The sequence below is a fragment of the Cajanus cajan genome, chromosome 3 (genome assembly GCF_000230855.2).
Source record: "Cajanus cajan strain Asha chromosome 3, NIPB_CcT2T_4, whole genome shotgun sequence".
Lineage (NCBI taxonomy): Eukaryota > Viridiplantae > Streptophyta > Magnoliopsida > Fabales > Fabaceae > Cajanus > Cajanus cajan.
The window spans coordinates 33,195,933-33,218,411 of record NC_138519.1 but is presented as its reverse complement, the minus strand read 5'-3'; the positions used below and the strand labels follow the sequence as shown (position 1 = coordinate 33,218,411).

General features: G+C 40.8%; 3 protein-coding genes and 1 long non-coding RNA gene across 4 annotated transcripts; 3 read left to right on the top strand and 1 right to left on the bottom strand.

Annotated features, from left to right (window-relative positions):
* The first annotated feature begins 424 nt into the window (after window positions 1-424).
* LOC109790835 (uncharacterized) lies at window positions 425-14,881 on the top strand. The gene is made up of 2 exons (XM_083071821.1): window positions 425-2,112; window positions 13,324-14,881. Exons 1-2 carry the CDS (start codon window positions 425-427, stop codon window positions 14,879-14,881), a joined length of 3,246 nt encoding a protein of 1,081 aa, XP_082927947.1.
* A 1,929-nt stretch (window positions 14,882-16,810) lies between these two features.
* Window positions 16,811-18,064, top strand: LOC145956253 (uncharacterized). The gene has a single exon (XM_083071820.1). The coding sequence runs from the start codon at window positions 16,811-16,813 to the stop codon at window positions 18,062-18,064; it is 1,254 nt and encodes a 417-aa protein (XP_082927946.1).
* A 200-nt stretch (window positions 18,065-18,264) lies between these two features.
* On the top strand, window positions 18,265-18,777 carry LOC109817911 (uncharacterized). Its single transcript, XM_083071819.1, has one exon. It carries the CDS (start codon window positions 18,265-18,267, stop codon window positions 18,775-18,777), a length of 513 nt encoding a protein of 170 aa, XP_082927945.1.
* Window positions 18,778-20,595: 1,818 nt separating this feature from the next.
* Window positions 20,596-21,804, bottom strand: LOC109817919 (uncharacterized). Its single transcript, XR_002241395.3, has 2 exons — window positions 21,210-21,804; window positions 20,596-20,851 (listed from the first exon to the last, which is right to left on the bottom strand). It is a non-coding gene; the product is annotated as an uncharacterized LOC109817919 (long non-coding RNA).
* Window positions 21,805-22,479: the final 675 nt, after the last annotated feature.

The following is a 22,479-nucleotide window of genomic DNA, read 5'->3' as shown; positions in this document are numbered from 1 at the left end:
TTTACTATTGTTTCACTCCTTCATTTTATGTAACTTCATGCTTATAGTATAAAGGAAGTTTGAAAATAAACGTTCGCGCACAAATTACATCTGAATCTCGTACTTAGAACGCGAGGTTCTAAAGGAAAAAAAAACAACACTAAAGGCGCTCATGCAAATTCTCGATTCCATGTTTTGCGAGACTTAGTACCTATGACGTGATGTTTTAGGGAATAGTTTTAGGGGATGATCACACACGAGCCAGGTGATTTATGGTGCTCTAACAATTTCCCATATACAAAAGCATAATAATTGCATTTTCATATTCATCACATACTCATCACAAAATCTTGCACAGTGCGTGAAAGTGAAAGGAAGAACAAGTATTGAGGCAAAGAAAATATCCCTACGACACCCTTATTGGACACGCGCCAAGACCAGGATCATGGAGGGAGTAATGGAAGATTTGGAACAACAACATGACGAGTTGAGAGGAGATGTTAATCAGTTGAAAGAACAAATGAGTAAGATTTTGGACATGCTACAATCAATGGAGTCAAGAAGGGATACAAATGGGAATTCGTCTGAGCAACCTCATGTTACACCTGCTTACCCCCCTGGGTTCACTCCTCCACCACAGCCAAGCCAAAATACTCAGGTCCAGTTCCCTCCATATGGGTTACCCCAAGGCTATACACCACCAGTGGCTACAAACACTTCAGAAAATGATCATCACGCTTCCACCATGAACCCTCAAAACCAGATTCATAATACTCAAACTCTATTCCCTCCATATGGCTTGCCTCCGGGATATATGCCACCAGTGGCTAATAATAATGAGAATAATCCCATTACCTCTGTCTTAAACCCACCGAACCAAACACAACCCCAAGATCCAAACCTTGAAACAAGTGGACCACAAATTCCAACTCAACCTCACATCCAAACGCCTTATACCCATGTACATACACCACCGGTTGACACAACTCAAGTTGGAGGCCCGTCGATCCACCAAAGTGTCGTTCCCACATCAGTTATCATTACGCACCCTAGCCAACTCGAGGATAACTCATCTAAAGACAAGATACAATTTTTGGAAGAAAGATTAAGGGCAATTGAGGGAGTTGATCATTATGGACTCAATGCTATTGATTTGTGTCTAGTTCCTGATGTTGTGATCCCTCCTAAATTCAAGATTCCTGAATTCGATAAATATAGAGGGGACACATGCCCAAAGAACCATCTCACCATGTATTGTCGAAAGATGGCCTCATGTGCTCACAATGATAAACTGTTGATCCATTTCTTTCAGGAAAGCCTTATAGGGGCTGCTTTGGGTTGGTACATGAACTTGGAGCGAGGACGAATACATACGTGGAAAGATTTGGTAGAAGCGTTCTTAAAGCAATACAAGTACAACATGAACATGGCCCCAGATCGCACACAACTGCAAAATATGTTGAAGAAAGAGAATGAAACTTTTAAAGAGTATGCCCAGCGTTGGAGAGGAGTGGCTGCTCAAGTACAACCTCCTTTGTCTGAAAAAGAAATGGTCACAATGTTCATTGATACGCTCCAATCACCCTTTTATGATAGGATGATTGGAAACGTATCATCGAACTTCTCAGACCTAGTCGTTATTGGAGGAAGGGTTGAGATGGGTGTACGAACTGGTAAGATTGCTCACTCATCAACAGGATCAATGTACGCAAAGAAGCCATCAACAAATACAGATAAGAAGAGAGGAGGTGAAACAAATGCAGTAATGTCAACCTCTATCGGGTCCAATCGTGTCCCTTTTGCACCTAGTCATCGACCCCAATACATGCATAACCCAAAAGTGGCAGCTGTTTCTTTACCTCCATATCCACAACATTATCAATTTGGGATGGCCTATCGATTACCTGCACCACCATCGCAAGTCCCAATACCTCAACAAAATCAATCAAAAACTCTCTCTCCTAATGTGGATAACACTCAAAAGAAAGGAAACAATCAACAAAGGACATTGGTCCCAATCCCTATGACCTACACTGAACTGTTGCCACATTTGACTCGCAATGGTTTGATAGTGCCATTCCCCTTAAAGCCTATTCAACCACCATATCCAAAGGGTTATGATCCAAATGCCAAGTGTGATTATCATGTAGGGGGTGTTAGGCATTGTAGACCCCTAAAATTGTCCGGGTCGGAAATAAGACTCGAAGACTCTCAAAGATCGAAGGAAAGTCAGCCAGAAGGACTCCCAGAAGACCATAGGATGACTATCTTTAGGTTTAGAGGTCTTAGAGTAGCCAAAAATAAGAAAGTGGGAGGTTTGGAGCTCAATACGGCCTCCTTGGAGTTCAGTACGGCCGTACTGCACATTTTGAACTGCAATACGGCCGCACTGAACTCAATACGGCCGTATTGAAGTTTCTGAACTTCAATACGGCTGCATTGAATTCAATACGGCTGCACTGAACTTCAATACGGCTGCACTGAACTTCAATACGGCCGTATTGAGGTTTTTGAACTTCAATAGGCCGTATTGAATTCAATACGGCCGTATTGTAGTTCAAAACTTCAATACGGACCGTATTGACCCCCAGAGTCCGTATTGAGCCTCATCCCTATAAATATGACGTCAATGGGACGTCATTCGACACTTTTTCACTGAGTTTTAACCCTCTTCTTGAGTATTCTGGGTTTTTTTGAGCAGTGCTCTGCCTAGAAATCACTCGGAGAGTTGATCCGACAAAGTTCTCGAGTTCTGAGCTTTTTGCTTGAGTCTCGAACTGAGTCGAAGGGAAATCCTCCGGATTTCCATAGTTAAAATTTTCTAGGAGGGAGCGAGCGGGCTTGTAGAGCGAGGGAACGCCAAAAAGCTTCCCAGTTTTACTTGAATATAAAAGCACGCTTCAAAGGTTTCTTCTTAAGACCTTCCTTTTACTGCTTTCTGTGTGTATATTTAACTGTCATCATGTAGATAGTTAAGTTATAATTGTTTAGAATAAATAGGGGTAATTTAGTAATTTCGCACTATTATTTTTAGAAATAATCTGTCATAGGGAACCCGAAAGGGGCGCTGTGGGGTGCTAACACCTTCCCCACGTGTAACCGACTCCCTTACCCGACTCTGGTTGTAATGGCCGAAGTCGATTTTTGAATCGATTGCCTTAAACTTCTTTTTCCAATGTTTTGAGTAAAACATTGGTGGCGACTCCAAGAACCCTTCCTTTTTATGAAAACCGCTAATCCATGGAGGGTCCCGTTTGGGATTAACATGGATTGGTGAGCCTTTTAATAAAATTGCTCGTTTGACAAGGTCTCAGTTTGAGAATAAGTCATTCTAGCAATCCATATTTTTTAACAAATAAAAGAGTCCAACCATCCTTCGCGAACGCCGAAAGCCCGTTTCGGGCCGGTGGCGACAGATGGCGACTCCACTGGGGAAGTCTAGAGAGTCAGTCCCATTTAGTGACAGATTATTTTTAACAAAAAATAGTTAAAATTACTTTATTACCCCTTGTTTGTATGATAATATGTTTTATCTATTTGGCTTTAAATAACTGTTGTATGTTTAAATTTTCGCAAATGTTTGAAATAAAAACTGCACACAAACCTTTGCACACAACAGTTCCCTCTATACCCGGGGGCATGAGTGGTAAGCCATAGGGAGTGGATGTTAGTACGGCCGGTTGTCGAATGGGTCTATAGGTGCCCGTAGACCGTTGTCGGAAAGCATCACTCAAGGTGATAACCATGAACTCGAGTCCGACAGTGCGTTGGAGCTTTCCATCGACTTACGACGAGAGGAATTGGGTCCCTATAATGGGGGCACCTTGGGGGCCTCAGACCGGTGAGAACAGTTAGATCCACCTTGAATATGCACTTTTCTGCAGGATACCCCTACCTCGTGATTCGCTCGTGACTGTTCGTGGATGAGTGAATTGTTTGTGTAAATGCTTATGTGCAATTGTTTGTGCATTAATAAATAACCTCGTGATAAGGTCTAAAGAATAATCCCCATGCATGAAAATGTCATGACATGAGAGGAAAAACCAATGTGTGAAAATATAATAAAAGTAAGGAGCATAGGCATCATTATCAATAAGACCTCATGCATCCTCATCAATTATTCATTTTAGGATCACCAATACCCTCTCGATGTGAGCAAAAGGGACCCATGACTATTGAGATTCTCCGTTGGGGAGAGATCATAGGCTAGGGAGGGTGATAAACCTTCATCTTAAAAAGGCAGCGCCTTAAAGATGGAGTCTTATCAAGCTCACATCGAGAGTGTATTCATACCATGAATAAACTAATTAGAATAAAACATTCATTTTAGAAAGTGGCTGGTCATCTCTCTGTCCTCACACGCGCGCAGAAAATCAAGAAGATGGAAGCGCTGGAAGAGCAAAATAAGAAGCTCACAACCGAGCTCTCTCAGCTCAAAGAACAGATGGCGCAAATGATGGAGCTCATGCGTCACCACAATATCCATGGATCACACCACAGTGACCATGAGTCCCATCATGGAGAGGAGGAAGAGCACGAGGAAGACCCTCCGCGAGCTGTACCCCTTGGGGCGGGGATTACGATTAGAGAGCCTGAAATTTCAAAAGACCAATTCCACGCCCTAGAGGATCGGTTGAGGGCTATGGAGGGGCATGATTTTGACATTAAAGATGCCGCCGACATGTGTTTAGTGAGGGACATCCAATTCCCTCCTAAATTTAAAGTGCCGGATTTCCCAAAGTACGTGGGATCGACTTGCCCCAAGAGTCATCTCACCATGTACTGCCGAAAGATGGCTGCATATGCCACAAACGAAAAGCTCTTGATCCACTGCTTCCAAGAGAGCTTGGCTGATACCGCGCTCAACTGGTATATGCAGCTAGATGGAAATCTAGTACACACATGGAGGCAGTTGGCCGACGCCTTTCTCAAGCGCTACAAATACAACATCGACCTAACACCCGATAGGTCAGATCTTCAAGCCTTGAGTAAAAAGAATGATGAATCTTTCAAGGCGTACGCCCAACGATGGAGGGAGTTGGCGGCACAGATAGAGCCCCCGCTGTCGGATAAGGAGACGGTGTCCTTATTCATCAACTCGTTGACTGGTCCCTATTACGATAAAATGATAGGGAACACAACGACACTCTTCTCGGACATCATCACCATTGGGGAGAGAGTGGAACAAGGACTTAAAAGTGGGAAGCTGGCTAAGCCTTCCCAATCATATGAAGCTAAGAAGGCCTTCGGGAAGAAGAAAGAGGGAGGAGTCAATGCCATAACCATTTCTTCATCTTCTTCCACTTCGAAGTCAGGAAAGCCGCAGTATAACTCTGTGAAGAAGTTTGATAAACTTCCGACCACATATAGCGACCTCCTGCCGAAGTTAGTAGAAGCTCATCTTCTAGCTCACATTCCACCAAGGAAAATGGATCCACCTTATCCCGAGTGGTACAAACCACAAGATAAATGCCTATACCACTCGGGGGCACCAGGACACTCAACGGAGAACTGTAAGGCTCTCAAATACAAGGTCCAAGACCTTATTGATGCCGGGTGGGTCACCTTCGATTCGACAGCGCCCGACGTGAGCAAGAACCCTCTGCCAAAGCAGGAGTAGAAAGAAGGGCAAGCCACGATAGGGCCCCTCCTTAATTTTCTTTTTCTTTTTGGGACTCATGATCAGTACCCGAGATCATGAGAACCTTTTCATGTAAATAAGGGTCTTTGTACAAATTTTAATACATATCAATAAAGAGGCATTTTTCACACATTATTCTCTCATTTGTTCTTTTCTCTCTTTCTCTCATTAATATTAATAAATTCTAAACCTAAACAGAACCAATAAAACAATTATGTCTGTGATTGTTCGCTCCGACCGGGATCCGAAAGTTGAGGATGAATGGGTTGAGTTGGACAGTGATGAGGAGACCATTTCTCCGGACTTGCAAAGACTGCTAGATCAAGAGGCTCGTCTACTCCAACCGCATCAAGAAAAATTGGAGACCGTAAATTTGGGGCAAGGCCAAGAAATAAAAGAGGTCAATATTGGAACCCATATCAGTGATGAAATAAGGGAGCAATTGATCCAGTTGTTAAAGGAATACAAAGATGTATTTGCATGGTCGTACCATGATATGCCCGGTTTGGACTCTAATATCGTCGAGCACAAATTACCACTGAAAGAAGGGTTTCGACCCGTCAAACAAAAGCTCCGACGAGTCAAGCCCGAATGGTCTTTAAAGATCAAGGAGGAGGTAGAAAAACAATTAGACGCGGGGTTCCTGGTTGTGTCCCAGTATCCCGAATGGCTGGCTAACATTGTGCCAGTCATTAAAAAGAATGGAAAGGTTAGAGTTTGTGTTGACTACAGGGATCTTAATCGTGCTAGTCCAAAGGACGATTTTCCCTTACCACACATCGATACATTGGTGGATCATACAGCCACAAACACACTCTATTCCTTCATGGATGGGTACTCTGGGTACAACCAAATCAAGATGAATGTGGAAGACCGCGAGAAGACTTCCTTCATTACACCCTGGGGTACTTTTTGCTACAGGGTAATGCCTTTTGGACTCAAGAATGCGGGTGCCACCTATCAACGAGCGATGGTGACGTTATTCCATGATATGATCCACAAAGAAATTGAAGTATATGTGGATGACATGATCGCAAAGTCAAAAGATGAGATGGACCATGTCCAATATTTGAGAAAATTATTCAATCGGCTTCGCAAGTATCAGCTTAAGCTAAATCCGGCTAAGTGTACTTTCGGAGTCCGGTCGGGTAAGCTTCTCGGGTTCATCGTCAGTGAAAAAGGCATAGAGGTGGACCCTGATAAAGTAAAGGCAATAATGGAAATGCCTCCTCCTAAAACTGAGAAAGAAATTAGAGGATTCCTCGGCAGGGTGAACTACGTTGCAAGGTTCATCGCACAGTTGACTGACACGTGCAAGCCAATATTCAAGCTGTTGCGCAAGAATCATTCCGAAGTTTGGGATGAAAATTGTCAACAAGCTTTTGATAAGATCAAACAGTGCTTGGCCAATCCACCGGTATTGGTGCCACCTGTCGAGGGAAGACCATTAATCCTCTACTTGACGGTGCTTGATGAGTCTATGGGGGCTGTGCTGGGACAACAAGATGAAACAGAAAAGAAAGAACAAGCCATCTACTACCTGAGCAAGAAATTTCTTGATTATGAAACCCGCTATACGCCGCTAGAAAAAACGTGCTGCGCGTTAGCATGGGCAACGCAAAGGCTCAGGCAGTATATGATAAGGCATACTACTTGGTTGGTTTCCAAAATGGACCCAATCAAGTACGTGTTCGACAAACCAATAATCACTGGGAAGATTGCCCGATGGCAAGTACAGTTATCAGAATTTGACATCATACATGTCACTCAAAAGGCCATCAAGGGTAGTACCCTAGCTGATTACCTAGCACACGGGCCGACCAACGACTACCAATCCCTTTAGGATGATTTCCCCGATGAGCATATAATGCATCTACAACATGAAGAGCTTAAAGATGATGCATGGACCATGTATTTTGATGGAGCCTCCAACATGCTTGGACGAGGGATTGGCACAGTGCTAATCTCTCCACAAGGAAAACACATCCCCATAACGGCAAGACTCAACTTCGATTGTACAAACAATATGGCAGAATACGAGGCTTGCGCGTTGGGAATCCAAGCAGCCATCAACAATGGTATCCTAAAGCTCAAAGTATTTGGTGATTCGGCCCTAGTTATCTACCAATTACGAGGTGAATGGGAAGTCCGAAATCCCAAATTGATACCATATGTTGAGCACATCAAAGATTTGACACAACTCTTCCAAAGTGTCATCTTTGAATACATTCCAAGGGAGGAAAATCAGTTTGCCGACGCTCTTGCCACACTATCATCAATGTTCGCCTTGGATAATGAGCATGAAATGCCCATCATCAATATCCGGAGGCATGATAAGCAAGCGTTTTGCCTTCTGATAGATGAAGTAGTTGATGATCATTCATGGTTCCATGACATCAAGCAATATTTGACAAAAGGGGAATATCCTGATATGGCCAGTGATAATGACAAGAAGCATATCCGAAGAAGGGCCATGGGATTTTTGCTAGTCGGCAAAACCCTCTACAAGAAAAATTATGACTCGGTCTTGTTGAGATGTGTAGACCAAGTCGAAGCCCAAAACATGATCAAAGAAGTTCATGAGGGGGTTTTCGGTACCCACATTCCCGAGCCCGCAATGGCTAAAAAGATCCTCAGGGCGGGATATTATTGGTCGACCATGGAAAAGGATTGTTACCAATATGTGCGAAAATGCCATAAATGTCAAGCATACGCCGACAACATTCATATCCCACCAACCCCACTCAACGTATTGGCTTCACCTTGGCCATTCTCAATGTGGGGCATGGATGTTATTGGACCCATTGAGCCGAAAGCATCCAACGGGCACAGATTCATTCTTGTGGCCATTGACTATTTCACCAAATGGGTAGAAGCGGCATCGTATGCTCATGTGACCCGAAAGGTGGTAACATCCTTCATCAAAAAGAATATGATATGCAGATACGGTATTCCTGATAAGATCATCACTGATAATGGATCCAATCTAAATAACAAGATGGTGGAAGAACTGTGCCAAGAGTTCAAAATCCAACACCACAACTCTTCCCCCTATCGACCAAAGATGAATGGGGCAGTCGAGGCAGCCAATAAAAATATCAAGAAGATAGTGCAAAAGATGGTTGTCTCATTCAAAGACTGGCATGAGATGCTACCTTTCGCTCTCCATGGATACAGGACTTCAGTGCGCACATCCACAGGAGCTACTCCATTCTCCCTCGTTTATGGGATGGAGGCGGTCTTGCCTGTTGAAGTTGAGATACCTTCTCTAAGGGTAATCATGGAAGCGAAACTTTCCGAGGCAGAATGGGTTCAAAGCCGATATGACCAGTTAAACCTTATTGAAGAAAAACGGCTGAACGCCATATGCCATGGTCAAGCCTATCAAAGAAAGATCAAAAAGGCTTTTGACAAGAAAGTCCACCCTCGAGTCTATCATAAGGGAGAGCTGGTAATGAAGAAATTACTACCAGCCCAAAAGGACAAAATCGGAAAGTGGGCCCCGAATTACGAAGGACCATACGTGGTGAAGCGAGCCTTCTCCGGAGGAGCATTGATCCTCACAGACATAGATGGAGAAGAACTTCGATACCCAGTCAACGCCGACGTGGTAAAGAAGTATTATGCTTGAAGACGTTGCTTGCATAAGCCCGCTAGGATGAAAACCCGAAAAAGGGCATCCTAGGCAAAAGTTAGGGCAAAACAAAAAGCCCGCCAGTACAAGGGTACTAGGCAAAACAAAGGCAAAATTATCCCCGCTAGGATACGTCCTAGGCAAAAGTTAGGGGCAAAAGAATAAGACATAAAAATAAAGCAAGCGACGATCACTTGAATCGAAAACCGAAAGGCGATTCATGTGATTATCTTCTAGAAGCAAGCGTCTTGCAGTGTCTACACTCCTGACTCAGGCATATCACCCAAAACAACTAGGAGAACGTACGGAGCAACAATTACAGATATAATTGTTAAGCCCAATGTAAATAGCCTACCCAGGCCAGCCATTCTTCTGAAATTACCTTCTGTATATCTTTCTGTAAAAACACTTGTGAATATTAATAAAATATCTATTCATTTCTTTTCTCTCTTGACCATGTGATTATGCCTCTAAATTGGTATTTCTAAAAAATTGTATGAAATTCCTTAATAATCGGTCAATAAAGAAAATTGGAGGGGTTCCTATAAAATCCATAATCTCCTGCATAAAAGGCTCACAAAAATATTCCCTCACGTCGACGACAGAAATTCCTCCAAGAAGAGAAGGATAGGGAGAGCCATTCATTTTCCTAAAAAGCATTAATAAAATAATCAAACTTGCATTTGTGCATCACACACACATTAGTTGCACATTCAAAGACCTTATCATGAGGCAATTGCATAAAATAGAAAAAAATAGAAAAATTGCTTGTGTATGACAGCAGTCAACAGAAAAGGCCAAAAAACAACAAAAAGGCAAAATACAGAAAAAGCCAAAATTCGACAAAAAAGGCAAAGATTCAGAAAATCAACAGCATCATACAGAATAAATGAGCCTGGAGAGGCTTGCCGAAATAATACTCTCAGAATAACTGAGCCTGGAGAGGCTCGCCGAAACAATACTCTCTCACCATACAGAATACTTGAGCCTGGAGAGGCTTGCCAAAATAATACTCTCACAAAATAATTGAGCCTGGAGAGGCTTGCTGAAATAATACTCCCACAGAATAATTAAGCCTGGAGAGGCTTGCCGAAATAATACTCTCCAAAAGACGTCTCAGCTCGCATTCTCGGGCTGAACAAAAAAACAATTCATCATACAGAATAATTGAGCCTGGAGAGGCTCGCAGAAATAATACTCCCCAGAGATATCTCAGCTTCCACTCACGGGCCAAATTCCCCAGTGAAAGCTATCAAACCGAGATCAGCGAAAATCCCCAATGGAAGCGCGATCATCCAAAGCAAAATATTCAGTCAAAACTTCCTCAGTGGAAGATAGCTCTCCAACTCAGGCATTGAGTGAGTCTAAGCCTGTAGAGGCTTCCTAAATAATACTCTGGGATACATAAGATCCCTAAATCCCCAGTCGCCTACTCAAGAGGCATTCCTACAAAAAGGAAAATCCAAAAAAGAAAATCAATAAACCATTCCCCAAGTGGAAATCGGCTTTCAGCCAAAAATCAAGCGTCAAGATGATCCGCCTAACAGAAGAGGCTAATCAAAAATCAACATCTAGAATCCCCAGCGGATAACAGCCTACACAGAGGCAGCAAAAATCAGAAAATCCAAAAGAGTCACCCGAATAAGGATAACCGGGATACTCCACAACGTCAAAAGACGTCAGCCAATCATAAGGCATCGCTCACATCAGAAAGAGCATCTTCGTGTCTACACCCCAAGGAAACAGAAATTCCCCATGGGTACCAACTATGCAAATGCAAGTTGGGGCACAAGAACCTATGAGTAACTGCACATCCCCTAGACGGATCCCTGCGTTATCCAGCCCTCAGCGGCACCAAAATCAAAAACAAATTGTCAAAGCAGCATCGTGGACTGTGGAGACAAAACCATCACAGATCCCTGGAGAGGGCAAACTCACATTGCCAACGTCGTCAAGAACACGGAGGCAGACCCTGGGGAGGGCAAACCGCAGACCCTGGAGAGGGCAAACTCATGCTACCCAGATGTCCAGAGCACCGAGGTATGCACAAGCCTGGAGAGGCGGTACTCACGCTACCAAAGTGTTCAGAAGCACGGAGGTATGCAGCTTCCAGCTCGGGCGGCGAGCGAAGCAAAGCCTGGAGAGGCGGTACTCACAACTTCCAGCTCGGGCGTCGAGTGAAGTTGAGCCTGGAGAGGCGGTACTCACAGCTTCCAGCTTGGGCGGCAAGCGAAGCTAACCCTGGAGAGGGCAAACTCAACTGCCTAGGATGTCAGAAGCACCGAAGCAGAGCCTGGAGAGGCGGGTACTCACAACTTCCAGCTCGGGCGTCGAGTGAAGTTGAGCCTGGAGAGGCGGTACTCACGCTACCAGAGTGTTCAGAAGCACGGAGGTATGCAGCTTCCGGCTCGGGCGACGAGCGAAGCAAAACCTGGAGAGGCTACTCAGCAAATTTTCCACCGGAAGACACTACAAGTCGGAAGGATGGCCTTATTCCCCGGACAATTGGGTCAACTCCTTTACTTATCAACCGGTACACTAAAAGGCCGTTTGATTAAGTAAAGGGGGGGCAGCTGTAGACCCCTAAAATTGTCCGGGTCGGAAATAAGACTCGAAGACTCTCAAAGATCGAAGGAAAGTCAGCCAGAAGGACTCCCAGAAGACCATAGGATGACTATCTTTAGGTTTAGAGGTCTTAGAGTAGCCAAAAATAAGAAAGTGGGAGGTTTGGAGCTCAATACGGCCTCCTTGGAGTTCAGTACGGCCGTACTGCACATTTTGAACTGCAATACGGCCGCACTGAACTCAATACGGCCGTATTGAAGTTTCTGAACTTCAATACGGCTGCATTGAATTCAATACGGCTGCATTGAATTCAATACGGCTGCACTGAACTTCAATACAGCTGCACTGAACTTCAATACGGCCGTATTGAGGTTTTTGAACTTCAATACGGCCGTATTGAATTCAATACGGCCGTATTGTAGTTCAAAACTTCAATACGGACCGTATTGACCCCCAGAGTCCGTATTGAGCCTCATCCCTATAAATATGACGTCAATGGGACGTCATTCGACACTTTTTCACTGAGTTTTAACCCTCTTCTTGAGTATTCTGGGTTTTTTTGAGCAGTGCTCTGCCTAGAAATCACTCGGAGAGTTGATCCGACAAAGTTCTCGAGTTCTGAGCTTTTTGCTTGAGTCTCGAACTGAGTCGAAGGGAAATCCTCCGGATTTCCATAGTTAAAATTTTCTAGGAGGGAGCGAGCGGGCTTGTAGAGCGAGGGAACGCCAAAAAGCTTCCCAGTTTTACTTGAATATAAAAGCACGCTTCAAAGGTTTCTTCTTAAGACCTTCCTTTTACTGCTTTCTGTGTGTATATTTAACTGTCATCATGTAGATAGTGAAGTTATAATTGTTTAGAATAAATAGGGGTAATTTAGTAATTTCGCACTATTATTTTTAGAAATAATCTGTCATAGGGAACCCGAAAGGGGCGCTGTGGGGTGCTAACACCTTCCCCACGCGTAACCGACTCCCTTACCCGACTCTGGTTGTAATGGCCGAAGTCGATTTTTGAATCGATTTCCTTAAACTTCTTTTTCCAATGTTTTGAGTAAAACATTGGTGGCGACTCCAAGAACCCTTCCTTTTTATGAAAACCGCTAATCCATGGAGGGTCCCGTTTGGGATTAACATGGATTGGTGAGCCTTTTAATAAAATTGCTCGTTTGACAAGGTCTCAGTTTGAGAATAAGTCATTCTAGCAATCCATATTTTTTAACAAATAAAAGAGTCCAACCATCCTTCGCGAACGCCGAAAGCCCGTTTCGGGCCGGTGGCGACAGGCATTCAACTGAAAGATGTTGGGGATTAAAGCATAAGGTGCAAGACTTAATAGATATGGGGTTATTAAGCTTTAAAGAAGATAGTCCAAATGTGGGGACTAATCCTCTTCCCGGTCATGGTTCCTCGTCAGTAAACATTATTGAAGAAGTGTGTGATCAACAAGTGAAAAACGTATGGAAAATCAAAACCTCTATGAGGTTCATTTTTTCAAAATTGTGTAGATTTGGGATGATTGAGGGAAACCTATTGGAAGCTGAGATGTGTGGCCTTCACCCAACTGCTATGCATTCTATTGAGAAGTGCGATGAATTTAAGCAGATTCTACAAGATTTGATTGACTCAAACTTGGTTCAAGTAAGTCAATTTCCAAGTGGAGAGGATGTGTTAATGGATCAATCAGAAGAAATACCAAATGTGGTTATCCCAAGACCATTGGTAATTCATTTTACTAGAAATGTGCCTTTGCCAAAACCAAATATCCATAAGCCTCTTATTGTGCAAGTCCCAACTCCTTTTCCTTACAAGGATACCAAGGCAATTCCATGGAAATACAACATAGAGGTGAAGATAAATGGGAACATGAATGAACAACAAAAGAAAGAAGTCAGTGATGGAGAAATCGATGTTACAAATATTGCAGGAGTAGGTGGAATGACCCGTAGTGGTAGGATCTACACTCCTGAAGAATTAAGGGAAGGAGATATAAATAAGAATCTTGGGGCAAAGGGGAAAGCAACTGTCGGTGAAGGAATTGAGCATATCACAAAGAACAATGGAAAAAATGCTATTGTGCAAAATGAGGAAGAGAAGAAGGAGGTTCCAGATAAGGAAGCTTTAGAATTCCTTAAATTCATTCGACAAAGTGAGTATAAACTCATTGATCAATTGGATCGTACACCTGCCAGGGTGTCCTTACTGTCATTGTTAATGAATTCTGAAAGTCATAGAAAGTTATTGATGAAGATTTTGAATGAAGCACATGTAGCTAATGACATTACACTAGATAAATTTGGAGGTATCATTGGTAACATTACAGCCAACAATCGTCTCACTTTCACAGATGAGGAAATCCCAGTTGAAGGAAGGGAGCATAACAAAGCTTTACACATCTCTGTGAAATGTCAGGACCATATTATAGCCAGAGTGTTGATTGATAATGGTTCTTCATTGAATGTAATGCCTAAGTCCACATTAGACCGTTTTCCTTGTGATGGGACGTATATGAAATCAAGTTCTATGATTGTGAGGGCCTTTGATGGATCACGTAGGGAGGTAATGGGAGAGATTGAAATCCCTATTCAAATTGGTCCTTTCACTTTTAATATCACTTTCCAAGTCATGGATATCAAACCAGCATATAGTTTCTTGTTGGGTAGGCCATGGATCCATTCAGCCGGAGTAGTTCCATCTTCCTTGCATCAGAAGCTAAAGTTTATAGTGGATGACAAATTGGTGATTGTCTCAGGCGAAGAAGACATGTTGGTGAGTAGTCCTACACCTACTCGCTATATTGAAGCAACCGAAGAAGCTCTAGAAACCTCTTTTCAATCTCTGGAAGTAATCAGTACTGCCTATGTGGAGTCATTGCCAAGGAACCCACAACCATCGAAAGCAACAATGATGGTAGCAAGAGTCATGATGAATGGAGGATATCAATCAGGTCAGGGGCTGGGAAAAAACCTAAAAGGAATTACAAGGTTGATAGAGTTTCCAGAGAATAAGAACCGATGTGGGTTGGGATATAAAATTACTGGGGCTGATAAAAGAAGAATTGCATAGGAAAATAGAGAGAAAAGGCTGGCACGAATAGAGAATCGGGAGCCAAGGATCAAAAGAATTCCCATTTTTTATCTCTATCAAAGTTTTAGAAGTGGAGGACTGGTACACACGAACCAAGTGGCTATGGCTAAAGAAGATCAAAATATTGATGAACACGTCAACTTGGTGCATCGATGTGACCCTGATGAAGAACTTCACAATTGAACGATCATCGAACTTCCTGTGATTTTTAACTCCTTTTCAATGTAATTGTAATACAAAACTCTATGAACATGCTCAGGATCTTAGTATCACTTTTTGTTAAATGGGCTTGCATGTTATTTTTTGTTATATCATATGAATGAAATACATTTTGAGAATCTTCCAATCATTATCTTTGTCCTATACCTTCCCTTCTTTTCTGTTTCAATATCTATTTATCTATTTTATCTCTTGTCGAACCTAAATTGCAGATCCAAAAATAATCACATTAAAAATAACAGCGCTAATATCTCATGTCACAATTTTGATCATCCTATTTACGAAGCCGAGGAAGATGATAATGACCCAGAGGCCCCATTTGAGTTGAGAAGATTGGTGGAGCAAGAAGACAAAATAATTCAACCTCATGAGGAAGAAGTTGAAATGATCAATCTGGGAGGTGAAGATGATAAGAAGGAAGTTAAAGTGGGCACTGCCATAAAAGGAGATGAGAGAATGAGGTTATTTAAGCTTTTGACCGACTATGTTGATATCTTTGCATGGACATATCAAGACATGCCTGGGTTAGATTCCAACATAGTTGAGCATCGATTGCCATTAATACCTGAGTATCCACCAATCAAGCAAAAGTTGAGGCGCATGAAACCAGAAGTTTTCTTAAAGATCAAAGAAGAAGTCAAGAAACAACTGGATGCAGGGTTCCTTGCAGTAGCCAAATACCCTCAATGGGTTGCCAATATAGTACCAGTTCCAAAGAAAGATGGAAAAGTCAGAATGTGTGTGGACTACCGAGACCTTAATAGGGCTAGTCCTAAAGATGATTTTCCACTACCTCATATAGACATTCTGGTAGATAACACTGCCCAACATGCTTTCTTCTCCTTTATGGATGGATTTTCAGGGTACAATCAAATTAAGATGGCTTCGGAAGACATGGAAAAAACCACATTCATTACATCCTGGGGAACATTCTGTTACAAGGTAATGCCATTTGGGTTGAAGAATGATGGAGCAACATATCAACGAGCAATGGTGACTTTGTTCCACGACATGATGCACAAAGAAATAGAGGTATATGTTGATGATATGATTGCTAAGTCGAGAACAGGGGCAGAACACATCACTAACCTACAAAAATTGTTTGAGCGCTTGAGAAAATATAAGCTCCGATTGAATCCCGCTAAGTGTACTTTTGGAGTAAAATCAGGCAAATTTTTGGGATTTGTGGTTAGTGAAAAAGGGATAGAAGTAGATCCCGACAAAGTGCGAGCAATCCTAGAAATGCCAGCCCCTAGCACAGAAAAAGAAGTTCGTGGGTTCTTGGGAAGATTGAATTACATTGCCAGATTTATATCTCAATTAACTGCTACTTGTAACCCAATTTTCAAATTATTGCGCAAAAGTCAACCAATGGTGTGGAATGAAGATTGTCAAAAGGCTTTTGAAAAGATTAAGCAATACTTGCAAGAGCCGCCGATCTTAGTACCACCGGTACCAGGGAGACCTCTCATACTATATATGTCTGTGCTTGATGAATCTATGGGTTGTGTATTGGGGCAACATGATGCTTCTGGGAAGAAAGAGCAAGCAATTTATTATTTGAGCAAGAAGTTTACAGATTGTGAGATGAGGTACTCCTTATTAGAGCGAATATGTTGTGCATTGGCTTGGGTTGCTCGATGATTGAGGCAATACATGTTAAGCCATACTACATGGTTAGTATCTAAAATGGATCCAATCAAATACATATTTGAGAAGCCTACTCTCACTGGTCAGATTGCTCGTTGGCAAATGTTGTTGTCAGAATACGATATTATTTATGTCACTCAGAAAGCTGTCAAGGGTAGTGCATTAGCAGAATATCTGGCTCATCAACCCATAGAAGATTACCAATCAATGCAATGCGAATTTCCAGATGAAGACATAATGACATTATTTGATGAGGAAGAATCCATAAACGAAGAAAAATGGACATTGTTGTTTGATAGAGCTTCTAATGCACTGGGGCATGGAATTGGGGCAGTGTTAATTTCCCTAAAGAATCAGTTCATCCCGTTTACTGCAAGGTTGGGTTTTGATTGCACTAATAATGTGGAAGAATATGAAGCGTGTGCAATGGGGATTGTCGCAGCCCTAGAGTTCAAAGCTAAAGTGTTGGACGTATATGGAGACTCAGCATTAGTTGTTCATCAACTCAAGGGTGAATGGGAGACTCGAGATGCAAAGTTAATCCCATATCACTCGTACATCAAGGGGTTGATGGAACAATTTGAAGAAATCACTTTCCAACATATCCCCCGCGAGGATAACCAATTAGCAGACGCTTTGGCCACTTTGTCTTCAATGTTTAAGATAAGTCAAGGAAATGAAGTGCCATTAATAAGAATACAAAATCGAGACCAACCAGCATACTGCCAAGCAGTAGAGGAGGAACCAGATGGAAGACCATGGTTCTATGATATAAAGCGCTACATGAAAGATAAAGAGTATCCCCCTAGTGCTTCAGAAAATGATAAAAAGACATTGAGGAGACTAGCAATGGGATTCTTCTTAAATGGTGATGTGCTTTATAAGAGAAACCATGACATGGTACTGCTCAGATGTGTTGAGGCTATTGAAGCCAAGAAAATAGTGGAAGAAGTTCATGAAGGCTCATTCGGAACACACATGAATGGGCATGCAATGGTAAGAAAAATTTTAAGGTCTGGTTATTATTGGTTGACCATGGAATCTAATTGTTGTAGCCATGTGAGGAAATGCCACAAATGTCAAACATACGCTGATAATATCCATGCACCACCAACACCTTTGAATGTTTTGGCTGCACCATGGCCATTTTCAATGTGGGGAATGGGTGTGATTGGTCCAATTGAACCAAAGGCATCAAATGGGCATCGTTTCATCCTCGTAGCTATTGACTACTTCACTAAATGGGTCGAAGCAACTTCTTATGCCAGCGTGACAAGAAATGTGGTAGTTTGATTCATCAAAAGAGATTTAATTTGTCGATACGGTCTACCAAGCCACATCATTACGGATAATGGAACCAATTTGAACAATAAAATGATGAAAGAGTTGTGTGATAATTTCAAAATTCAACACCATAATTCTTCACCATATCGCCCTAAGATGAATGGGCAATAGAAGCAACAAATAAAAATATCAAGAAAATTGTTCAAAAAATGGTGGTAACTTACAAAGATTGGCATGATATGCTGGCTTTTGCCTTGCATGGCTATCGCACTTCTGTTCGTACCTCTACTGGGGCAACCCCATATTCTCTCGTGTATGGCATGGAGGTTGTGCTCCCAATTGAGGTAGAAATACCCTTCTTAAGGGTATTGGCTGATGTCAAACTTGAGGAAGCTGAATGGGTACAAATTCGTTATGATCAATTAAATCTCATTGAAGAAAAAAGGCTAAATGCCTTATGTCATGGTCAACTATATCAAAGAAGGGTGCAAAGAGCTTATGATAAGAAAGTTCGTCCTCGAGAGTTTCAAGAAGGAGATTTGGTGCTCAAGAAGATCCTACCAAACCTAAAAGATCATAGAGGGAAATGGACTCCAAATTATGAAGGACCTTATGTGGTGAAAAAGGCATTTTCAGGAGGAGCTTTAATCCTTACCAATATGGATGGAGAGGATTTATCGCTTCTTGTAAATTCTGATGCAGTCAAGAAATATTTTGCCTAAAAAAGAGATAAATAAAAAGAAAAGGCTCGCTAGGCTGAAAACCTTAACAGGCGGCCTAGGCAAAAGTTAGAGCAACCCGCTAGGCTGAAAACCTTAAAGGGCGGTCTAGGCAAAAGTTAGGGTCAACAACAAAAAAAAATCAAAATAGAAAAGGAATCTTAAAGAGAGATGGGTACAACCATTGAAACTTGAAACTAGAGCAAATTGAAGAGTCCATGTACCAAAGTATTGAAAAAGCCGCAAACCTTCAAACAAGGGAAAGAGGTTCAACAAAGCATCTAACATTCTCGAAGCTCGTTTGATAGGATTATTAAAGATGAAGACATGAGAAGTTGGCGCTATCACCCAGAGAGCAAGAAAAAGAATCTTTTGGCTTGTTTTCATTTCCCTACTTTAGTATCTCATGATTTTGCTACTTCCCTTTCTGTATCCATTAGACTTTCTGGTGAACATAATCCCTTACTTGAAATGATAAAATAATCGTTGGTTCTCTGAATGTGTTTCACTATATGATATGCTGAAAGTAAAACATGTAATAACATCAAAAAGTATTTCTATTACAATGAATGGACTTAAAGGTCACAAAAAATATGATTGGTCATTAACCGACCCTAATAAAGGCAATAACTCATTGAAGAATGAGAACTTTGAACAACATAGTCATAAATACAAGAAGAAGAAAAGGGGTTTTCTTTCATGTTGAACGGAAGTTGACTTTAACCCTCACCGGATCTTGGAGCGCTTGTTCTCTTAAGGGGTCAAAGGTTGGAAAAATGAATACAAAGTGATAATAATAAGATGTGTCTAGCACTTCATAAAATTCATTTCACATTACATATCATGCATACATCTCACCATAAGTTCATATTTCCTTCTATCATATAATCTTGGTGCGCCCCACCTTAAATCTAAAACCCTTGAAATCCTTGTTTAGGTTTATTGATCCACTGTTTTTATATTTTGAGTCCCCGTGCTCATAGCTTTCAATATTTTGGATCCCCGAGTCCACTATTTTTATATTTTTATATTTTGAGTCCCCGCGCTCATAGCTTTCAATATTTTGGATCCCCGAGTCCACTGTTTCTATACTTTGAGTCCCCGCGCTCATAACTTTCAATATTTTGGATCCCCGAGTCCACTATTTTTATATTTTGAGACCCTGCACTCATAACTTTCAATATTTTGGATCCCCGAGTCCGCTGTTTTTATATTTTGAGTCCCCGCGCTCATAGCTTTCAATATTTCGGATCCCTGAGTCCACTGTTTTTATATTTTGAGTCCCCGCGCTCATAGCTTTCAATATTTCGGATCCCCGAGTCCACTGTTTTTATATTTTGAGTCCCCGCGCTCATAGCTTTCAATATTTCGGATCCCCGAGTCCACTGTTTTTATATTTTGAGTCCCCGCCCTCATAGCTTTCAATATTTTGGATCCCTGATTCCACTGTTTTTGTATTTTGAGTCCCCGTGCTCATAGATTTCAATATTTTAAATTCCCGAGTCCACTATTTTCATATTTTGAGTCTCTATGCTCTTAGCTCTTAATATTTTACCCATCGAGTCCACTACTTTTAATTTAATTTAATTTATTTATCTTAGACCTTTTTTTGTCCATTGCTTTAAAGTTGTTAGATTCTCGTATCTTCCCATTTATGTTTTGAATCTCCATGACTATCTTTTCTTTTAACTTAATTCAAAGTCTTAAGTTTCATGCCACAAACAAAATTGGAATTAAGTCTTTACTTAAATTTTACTACAAAAAAATGAAAATCATTGTTTTCATATTCTTTAGTAAAACTTAAGTAAAGAGGGGCATCTGTTAACTCCAAATTTTGTCTCCCTGTATAAATAAAAAAAAGTCCAGTCCATACATATTACAAAATATAATACAAATTAAAAGCAAAAAAAAAATTAAAAGCAAAATAAAAAAAGAAAAAAAACAAACAACGAAACAAAATAGAAAAATAAGAAGAAAAGAAACGTGTTGATCGTATCTTCCGTGAACCCCAACAACTACTCCCCTTCAACTACTCTGTTGCAATTCTACCTTACCACTGCAATCAAGACACCATGCCCTGCAAAAATCTCCAAAAATTGCCTCTTAACCAGGTTCACAAGCCATACCCCTAAATTTAGGGATTTTGGCAGAGAAAGATTAATCAAAATAAAAAATCATGTGCCTATAAATACCATAATACAAGATGAACAAAGGGATGAAAAAAATTAACGGCAACAGAACAAAGAAACCACATAGCTAGGATATAATCTGAAAGAAAAAACTCAAACAAGGAGCACAAGCAGGATCCTCAAAATTGTGGTATCATCTTCACCCACTATTTTTTTTTGTACATATAGTAATACTTGTGTGCGTCTCATTGATTTTTTTTTTTATTATTATTTGCGAGTGAAGACGAATAAAAAGAAAATACTAACCTCAACTATTTGTTGTCCGTACTGATTTCCAGCAACCATAGTGTGTTCTTCCTTTTTTTTTCTTTTTTTCTTTTCTCTCTCGCTCACTTTGCCACCTCTTTTTCGCGACCTGTGAGTCTATGGCCAAAACGCAAGGACCACCGTGAGCCACCGCCATCGAAAATGATTTTCGACGGCGGTGTTTGCTTCTTCTTCCTTCCCCAAACAAATCCCCACAAGAATCACCGTGGGTCACCTTCAAAAATGATTTCCAACGGTAACCCCCTTCGAGTTACTTTCTTTCACTGTTGTTCTCCCTTTCCGCTTCACTTGTTAGGCCAGCCGCGATGGTATCGTGTGTTGATCTTCTTCCGGTTAGCACCAACGCATAGTCTGCGGAGAGAAATTGGAGAGCTCCTCTCATAACCCTAATGTAAGGATTTCTGCTGGTTTTCCCCAATTACTGTTTCTGTTTCACGAATTTAGGTTATTCTTTTTCTTCCTTTTTATTTTTTTATGTAAGCCAAGTCCATTTGATGTGTTATTCTTTAGATGGCCAGATTTTTTGTTTTGTTCTAAGTGCTTTCAACTCACGTATGGGCCTAGCCCATTTATTTATTTTTCTGAAGAAAATAAGGTTTTAGGAGTATGATTTACAATATGTTAAATTTATGTAATTGAGGCTAATAATTATATAAAAAATTAAGGCAATTGATTTTATTTGATCATGTAAAGTTATTATATGTTGAATTTTCACACAATAATGATAATAATGAGAATGATAAAAATTAGTAACTATTCCACAAAATATTGAGAATAATATCTTTTATGAATATTGACAATGTATATATTATTCAAAAAAAGGATTACTTGAATGTACATTCTCTTAATCTTAGGCCTAATATATGCAAGTTGTAACAATTTGTCATCTAGAAAATGTTATCTAAATTTAACATATATAATCAATAATTAGAATATTATAATTTTTTTATAAAATTATTTGAAGTCATTATTTAAATATTTTAGTGGCAAAATAGATAATTAGATGAGACATCTTTTTAATCTATGAGTTTAAGATACAAGTTGAGACAACTTGATATCTTTAAATTTTACTCTAATAAAAAAAATATCAAATCAAGTCTTTTTTAAATATATACTATAATAATTTTTTTATTTATTAATAATATCTATTCTTTATAATAATAATAGTAACAAGATTATGAAACATTTCCTTAATCTTAGATAATAGTATTTATTATTTTAACAAAATTAGTTTAATTAACTTATTTGA

What these genes read in the sequence shown, in the direction of transcription:
- LOC109790835 (XM_083071821.1), top strand. Translation starts at nt 425, where the DNA reads ATGGAGGGAGTAATGGAAGATTTGGAACAACAACATGACGAGTTGAGA. An exon ending in GGTTATGATCCAAATGCCAA is followed by an intron (nt 2,113 to 13,323) that starts GTGTGATTATCA and finishes AAAATTGTGTAG; the next exon opens with ATTTGGGATGATTGAGGGAA.
- LOC145956253 (XM_083071820.1), top strand. Translation starts at nt 16,811, where the DNA reads ATGGATCCAATCAAATACATATTTGAGAAGCCTACTCTCACTGGTCAG.
- LOC109817911 (XM_083071819.1), top strand. Translation starts at nt 18,265, where the DNA reads ATGGTGGTAACTTACAAAGATTGGCATGATATGCTGGCTTTTGCCTTG.